Source organism: Egretta garzetta, unplaced genomic scaffold (genome assembly GCF_000687185.1).
Source record: "Egretta garzetta isolate BGI_Z169 unplaced genomic scaffold, ASM68718v1 scaffold347, whole genome shotgun sequence".
Lineage (NCBI taxonomy): Eukaryota > Metazoa > Chordata > Aves > Pelecaniformes > Ardeidae > Egretta > Egretta garzetta.
Window position 1 is genome coordinate 3980 of NW_009260184.1, and position 8385 is coordinate 12364.

An 8385-nucleotide genomic window follows, 5' to 3' on the forward strand; every position below is an offset into this window, starting at 1 on the left:
GACAACGGCAGGGAAATCCCCCTGGAGCCCCGTTGACCGCACAGTGGTTCTCCAGGAATCCGCAGGGATGGAAACGGGTCTGAGACACTTTGGGACCAGCCCCCACTCCCTCAGGCACAAAGAATAAACTCCTTCCCTCGGGCACCATCACAAAAGCTTACCAAGTGCAAAAGGACTGCAGGAACTACAGCCATGAGTGGAAAGAATAAAGTAATCGTTTAGTAATTAATGCACATAAACAACACCTGGGACAAGTCTGCCAAGGAGCACAGACCCAGTACACGCCCCCTTCCTCGAGTCCTTACTGGCCCAGCTTTTAGCAGTCCAGTGGGGAAGGTCAGCTCCTGCCTGCTGCTGCCCTTGGTATGTTGAGTGACAGAGTAGCCATTAGCCTTCTCCCCTGCGTTTTCCCTGAGAGGCAGAATTCAGTTCCAGTACCTGTCAGGAAACCCCCTGATGTCATCTGTCCGTGCTTCTACCCCAGACTACAGCCCTGCACAAAACTTCCACTGCTCTCAGATCAACCGTGTCACACCTGCACCGTATCAAGCCGTGGACTCGGATCAGAGCTGAATGCTGGGTGGCACAAGGAAAGGTGACTGTAGCGATCCTAACTGAAAAACTATTGTACTTTGAGAAGTTAGCAATCCACGTAACAGTTCATGCGAGAAGGTGCAGGCCTGTGCTGTGCTGCACATACAGCTTGGCTGTCGGGCCTGCTTTGCGCTGCATGCATCCCTTGGTCTCAGCATAAAACTTAGCTAATGGTAACCATAAACTCAGCATAAACTTTGGCTAACCGTAAAGAAGGAGCCTGTAGGCAGCTCCCACTTGGCACTGGCAATTACACCAGCCGCGTGTCCTTGACTTCACATTCAAGCGAAGCTGGAGGGTCTCATGCAAACATCCTTGTAACTGACAGTACAAATGATGAATAGAACTATTTTCTTTTAAGAAAAGCAGCGTAAGAGCTCTAAAGACTGAGATGTCAATGGAACCTCTCCAGGGACGGGATCTGCACTGCATGCTGTGCCCTGATAAGAGGTCCCCCTGATTCTGCACAAGTCGGGGTCCCCGGATGTATGATTATCTGCACTACCCTCTTTTTCCTTCTAGCATTAGAAGGGAAAGTAAAGGGAAATGTCACCAATATGGAGTCTGAGTGCCTTTCTTACTGGGATCATAACTAACACTACCCAGGTGCATTACCGTTACAAACTGCAAAGAAGGGTTCGCAGCCTACTGTTTGGGATTCGGGGCTTACAGCTTATTGCCACCTGTTCAATAGAAAGGTCAAAATTCTTAAGTTGTAAAGCCTGAATCCAGAAGTGGTAAACTGCAAATCTTGGACCCAATTGGTCATCAGGAATTTAAAAATTCTGGATAAGGTTAGATTTTAAATTGTGCGCTGTGATTGGTAAATGACTGAACTGGAAATGCTGACTGATAAATACAGAGCCCCACAAAATAATGAACTGTAAGTCCCTCAGTGAGAAACCCTCAACAGCAACCTCTGAACAAAAAAAAACTCTGAACCCTCCATTTTAAACAATAAACACCCATGCGCGTATAAGCAGGAAACCGATAAAGGGAAGCTGTGGAATTTTTGCTCGCAGCTCAAAATGTTTTGCCCCTCGCTAGGAATCTCAGCAGGACAAGCAAATGGGCACCAGGAATGCATTACAGTTGCTTTTTATAAGCTTGGTTTTAGCCACCATGCTAACATGACCATAGGCAGAATCAATCCCAATTATCGAACTGAAATGCACTTCCACCCAATCTACCTGCAATCCCGCAAGAACCAGTTCATCTCCATTAGGGACAATAACTTGATGTTTTTAGTCCTCGCAGCTCCATGGGCAAACGTTCCAGAGCTGGTGACACCTGTTAAAACCAACCAGCCTCTTCTTAAGGAAACCGGTATCTGCTGAAGAGAGGGAAAAACATTGTGACAAACAAGAATGGTCCTCCTGCAGTTGCTAACAGTGCCTCAAACCCCATTTCCTCAGGTCAGTAAATCTCACTCTAACAGACTGACTGGAAAATTCCTCACAGAGTGGCCAGAACAAGGGTAAAACATCTCAACTGAGGAAAGAGTCATTACAACTTTTAGCCTATTACTCACGTGATGAACATGTGAAGTCCAAGCTATCTAACCGACCAGCATATTACTCTAACTCTCTTCAAGGAAAATCAATTAGCTTTTCTTTGAAGATGCTGAGGCTCATCTGATTGGATGTTTCTTGGTTGTAAGTATGCGATTTAAATGTTTTTGCTTCAGATCTACAAAATTTCTACACAATCAGTTTCTAAATAGCAGGAAACTGGAGTTTGTGTGTTCTGTAAATGTCTTGGAATGGAGTATTTGGGGAGTACGAGCATCCTGCTTACTTTACAAGAGGCTCTTTTCAACACAGCGAAGAACTTTAGCAGGGAAAAGGGAAGTCCCAAGAGGAAATACAGCATGCTGTCTAAGCTTATAAATAGCTAATTAGTGACCAAAAAGCTACCTGAAACCTTTTGGATAAACGCCAGTGCATCTCCAGAAATTTTGCTCGTGAAAGTGAAAACACAAATCTGCACCTCCTGATTTGCATGTGTATCTTAGCAATCAAAAGCGAATCTATAAGCTAACACAGAAAATAGACGAATGTGAAAAGCATGCACCTCCGTCTTTACATTCTCTGGTCTGCCTTCAAATGCAGTACTGCTGGATTTGGCAGTCCTAAAGACAATATTGAGTAGTACGGTTGTCCAAATTTCTCATTATTGCAGTTTATCATTCGTGATCCTAACTTCACTACTGAAAGAAAACTATGGCAGTGAGTCCACGTTACCCTGAAAGCCCATAGGACACTGGTGTTTGTGCCTCTAGTTATCCAGCTGGCCATTGCCGGTCAGACAAATACAGCAGAAAATAAAAATCAATTGTACACATAAAGTGCACATTATTGATCGGTAGAAATGAAAAGGTCTTGATTTTTGGAGAATATTTCCACGATTGAATGACTTCTGTGGTGTTTGACCCTGAGATAAAAAAAACCCATAATATAGTTGGTAAAGTTTGGGGGATGTTTTGCAGCAAACCCACCACTGAGGAAAAGCCAGTGAGGTAGCTTCTAGACCTGGAAGAAAAACTAGTATTTTCTCCTTACATCATGAAGTATTTTGTTACTAAACACTGAATGTTGGTATGACAGTTTGTGTAAATAGTCACATCCACAAAATATCTGGAGTAAGGTACAGAGCAGCATCGGCGCTATAAAACTGTCATTGGCGCTCAAATTTATTTTCCCTCTCGACTTGTCAAGTTGTCATTTGACTGAAATACCATTGTAAATGAGATAATGCATCCCGGAACATTATATGCAGATTGCTAAATGTTCGTCTTAACATTTATCTTTTATAGAAAACGCAGATCCCCAGCCACTGTAGTTCAGTCTCACTGAACACTTCGGATTTTCAAACAAAGTTTCAGCATCTTTGCAGGAGGCAGGGTGCGTGTGTGTGGGGGGGTGTGTGTGTGTGTGTGTGTGAGGAAATCCGTGGACCACTTCAATGGACTTAGAAGTTTTTTTCATCAATAGCAGAAAACTGTGTAGAAACCTACTTTAAGTACTCAATAGAAGAGACGTATGTTTAGAAACCCGCTTTAAGTACTTAATAGAAATGGCTGGCTGTAGACTGGTAGCTTGCCAAAAATGATCAAATACTTCCAGGCAAGCTGTCATTTAACTATGAAATTGGACATGACCTATTGACTGATCCTCAGCAGCAAAATTAAAAGATAATGATTACCTTTTCAGAGTTGTCAGCGGAGGAAGATTATTTATCCTATACAGGACACTTGGATCAGTGATACACTTCTGCAGGGTGCTGTGGAAAATAACCTAGAAGAGCAGTATAGTGCTAGATACACTTCTTAACTCATATTGATCCTGGCAGTGTTAATACTAGGCATGCCGAGCAAGGCCGTATCCTTGGCGATTGTGCTCTAAGGAAAATAAATGAGAAGTGCAGAATCACAGAATATAAGGACAGATGCTGTCTATGAAGAGGGAGGGAGTTTGGAGGGCCGAAAAATACTAGAATTGAGTTTTTACATCAGGACTGTGGTGCTAAGCCATTCCAGGAGAACGGACTGTCTCCAGAAATTTACAACGGTAGTATTTGGGAGGATTTACCTCCTTTGCTTTTGCATAGGCAAGCCAAGCGTTTGCTGCTGCTGAGATATGTAAACTAAAAATCAGTCCAAAAGTTTTCTTTTATTCAGTTTTCTGAGGCCGAGATCATTCTTAAAATTTGGAAGGTGCTGGAGAGGTGAAAGGGAAGAGAATCTGAAGGAAGGTAGAGCTGCAGATTTTTCATTTCTAGCTTTTTAAAATGAGATTCTTTCACTAGTCGTAGTTAAATTATGCTTGGAGCGGTAGCACACTGAACAACAGATTGATTTTCTCCTCCCTCTGTCCCTAGCAAATATAAACTCAATGTGCAAAGCTTGCACTCCATCGCTCGCTCCTGTAGCGAAATAAACTGCTTATAATGTGAAATTTATTCACAGGGATGGAAGATGGCAGGGGTTGTAACTTTTTATCGGACGCCACAAGATCTTTAATTTTACACATTTTTGTAAAGAAAGGTATGTTTTATTTTTAATTTGCCATTTATTTTTACTTTGTTTATCTTTAAAAAATGTCTAACTTGCCTATTTGTATACCAATTTGCAAGAATATTTTCATGTTTAGTAGGCTACCCAAACATAAAGTTTCCTCTATAGTCATCGGTATTGTGGCCGTAAGACTGCAACTTCCATTTGATTTCTTAACACTCCTGTTTTACAGGGTGAAAATGAATCTCACTCGAACAGAAAACACTGTGCTAAACCACCTTTATCCTAAAAAAAACCCTCAGATTATTCTGTTTTTAGTATAACTGAATTCTATTGAACTGTACCGTGCATATGATGAAAAGGTAAATCTACAGAGGTACTGGCTATCCCTGCACATAAAAAAGAAAAAAAAATTGTTAGTGTATACAATAACATAAACACTGAAAAGGAATTTAAAATCTCATCCGCAATGTAGTATCCTGTAATGGTGAAAGAAACAAACATATGAAATAAAGGTGAGATGTGCAATTACACACATATATTACCAGTTTATCTGTACTCAGATTATAATTTAGGAAAATGCTGGTAGAGAATTTTTGCATAAATCATTTCTTTTTCACAGAATCGGGGCCAAAGATAGCAATGCTTGACACTTAGGCACTCTATTCTGTATTTCAAAGCAGAGGAAACGGGACTGATTACAGTGATTCTATTTATTTGTTTATCATTGACATCTGCAAACAAAAAGCAATTGTCTGTGCCAAATTATATTCTTAAATATATTTTTTTTATTTTAACAATGCAATTTTAGTGAGAAGTTTTATTCCTTCTCGAGTTCCTTTGTCTAACAAATTTTCACTGCAAAGCAGTAATTGGATATTACCTTAACTTCAGCTGTGACATGGGGCTCGGAACATCCGAAAAGGATGACCAGGAAATACTCCTTTACCTTCGTAAGCGTCCTGAATATAAACGTAACACTCTCACACTGCCATTGGATGATGGTTCAAACGGACCACATAATGCTCTTAAAATCCTACTACAAGTCAGGCACCTTAGTTCCCACTGATTTGATGCAGACTGAGGGTGCTTCATATCTCATAGTGATGTGCTTATCAGGATGTCTTTTACCAATAGATTAGACACGGGCGGATGATGCACTTCTCCATCTCATAGATGAGAGAGAATAACGCGTAGATTATCAAGGAGCAGCGGGTCATGTTGCCATGGTTACAAGGTGAGATACAATGGGTTTTCCCAGTGTCATTTTTCTCATAATGCATTAAGGAAGGACTGTGGCTTTTACAACATTTGATACTTCTTTCTCTCATACATTTTAGTGTTAAGGTGGCAGAATAACCATGGGAGACTGGAATTTCCTTGGAGGCATTTTAGAGGAGGTCCACATTCATTCCACTATTATTGGAAAGATTTGGCTAACGATCCTCTTCATATTTCGAATGCTCGTCCTCGGAGTGGCAACTGAGGATGTTTGGAATGATGAACAATCAGAATTTATATGCAATACTGAGCAACCTGGGTGCAGAAATGTGTGCTATGATGAGGCCTTTCCCATCTCTCTCATAAGATACTGGGTCTTGCAAGTTATATTTGTGTCTTCCCCTTCCTTGGTGTATATGGGTCATGCCTTATACAGACTAAGAGCCTTGGAAAAAGAGAGGCAAAAAAAGAAAGCTCAGGTAAGAGTGGAACTCGAAAGCACTGAATTAGAAATGACTGAAAATCGGAAAAGGCTGGAGAGAGAACTCCGGCAATTGGATCAAAGAAAGCTAAACAAAGCACCCCTGCGAGGATCTCTGCTCTGCACTTACGTGATACATATTTTCACAAGATCTGCAGTGGAAGTTGGTTTTATGATTGGGCAGTATCTTCTTTATGGCTTTCATCTAGATCCCCTTTATAAATGTCAGAGAGATCCATGTCCAAACACAGTTGACTGCTTTGTATCTAGACCAACAGAAAAGACAGTTTTCATATTATTCATGCAATCAATAGCGACTGTATCATTGCTTTTAAATATCCTAGAAATTATCCACCTAGGATTCCGAAAAATTAAAATGGGACTCTGTGGGCGGAATAAAAACAAGGATGACCCCGGCAATTTCTACGTAAACAAATCTAAGAAATACTCTGTGACACCACACTCTTCTTTGGGAATATCCACCACCCCTCAAAAAACTCTTCCTTCTGCACTTAGCGGATATACCTTTTTAGTGGAAAAGCAGACTGACACTGCCATCTACCCGGTTCTAAATTCTCCTCCCATGTTTCAGTCTGTGCAAAATAACCGTACAGAAAGCAGCAGCAATTACACCCATCGCAATCGGGAAAGTAAATCACCAAAGAAGAGGCCAGCTACAAATGCCTTAGACAATCAGATTCAAAATACCAGCGCAAATAATAGCGAAGGCTTGCTTGGCAAGCTTGGGACTGAAGCTCATGATGCTCAGAAAGAAACCGAAAAGAAACATTTTCTTGTTGGTACTCAGAATGCAGATATAGCTTCAAGCACGTGCTTGAGAAGCTTTGCTGAAATGCCATGTCAAACTTCACTGCAACCCGATACAACTTTTCCTATTGCTGGTTTCAGAAGACAACATGGAATCGATTTGTCTTGGAACTGCTCGGCAATGATTGAGAGTGCAGGAATTTCAACAAATTCTCTTCCAAAGAACAGCAACAGAAGACACAGCAGTTTCAGTGCAAACCAAGCCCAACATCCTTACAATGCTGATGTAAAAACCTCTGGCCGACCAGACACTCCTGACTCTACAGGGGAGGTGAGCTCAGAATCTAGACAAAGTAGAAACTGTGATAGTCCTAAGCCTTTCTCTCTCTCTCGGCGACCGTCACTGTCAAGTAATGCCAGCAGCAGGCGTGTCCCCACTGATCTTCAGATATAGTGTGAGTTAACTCGTGAATCGTGCTAATCAATGCTGGGATAATTATGGAACATTGTGACATAAGCAAGACCTATGTATAAGAGTAGCTAAATCATTCAACTTTAATTAGCTGTTTCACCTAGAAATGTTGTGTAGCTCTTTGAGTATTAGCTAAGTAACTTTTAAACAGTCTCTTTACTTCCTTTGTAATGAAAGGGTGGCTTAGATCTCAGCATATAAACTTCTACACTTCCCTCCAGGTAAAAAGGAAAACATACGTCACGTAAGTCCACGGGAAAAGTCAGGCATAAAATCACAGCTGATACTATTTAAATGGAATAAAACTAGAAGACAAAATTTGAAGTCTAACAATATATTTTACCAAGACCGGTACATGAAATTATGCTAAAGATGGCACTGGCGCTCTCAGGAGAAATTAATTATTGGTAAATATGCTTCTGCTTAATCTCTCTGAGAATTCAAACAGACGTTTGATTGTTGCCTGAAGGCAGAATGTCAAGCGTATTCTGCTGTTTGAACTGTGTTAAATACAAAAAGAGCAAAACATTTGATACATGTATCACTAATTCCTTGACTCCAGGGTACGCTTTTTTTCAGTGTATCACTACTGACTTCCTCAGCAGAAAAAAACAGAATGAATCTCTTATCGTATACTATTATTGTTAAATACACTATTATATTTTTTAAGCATCATGAGTTACAAATGAGTTGTGAGGTTTAGTTCTGAGATTGTGCATAACACTAATAAGCTGGCAGGTTTTTTTGTAATCAGAAAACAAGTTACTGAAATTTATTAGTCAGAAGATTTGAATTTCACAAACCAGAAGGCTTACTATTGTTAAAAAAAGGGGG

The 8385-nt window shown here is 40.7% G+C and overlaps 1 protein-coding gene across 1 annotated transcript; it reads left to right on the forward strand.

The window, feature by feature from the left end:
* Positions 1-5336: 5336 nt before the first annotated feature.
* Positions 5337-7533, forward strand: GJA9 (gap junction protein alpha 9). The gene has a single exon (XM_009642100.2). The coding sequence runs from the start codon at positions 5971-5973 to the stop codon at positions 7531-7533; it is 1563 nt and encodes a 520-aa protein (XP_009640395.1). The 5' UTR covers positions 5337-5970.
* The last annotated feature ends 852 nt before the right edge of the window (positions 7534-8385 follow it).

What these genes read in the sequence shown, in the direction of transcription:
- GJA9 (XM_009642100.2), top strand. Translation starts at nt 5,971, where the DNA reads ATGGGAGACTGGAATTTCCTTGGAGGCATTTTAGAGGAGGTCCACATT.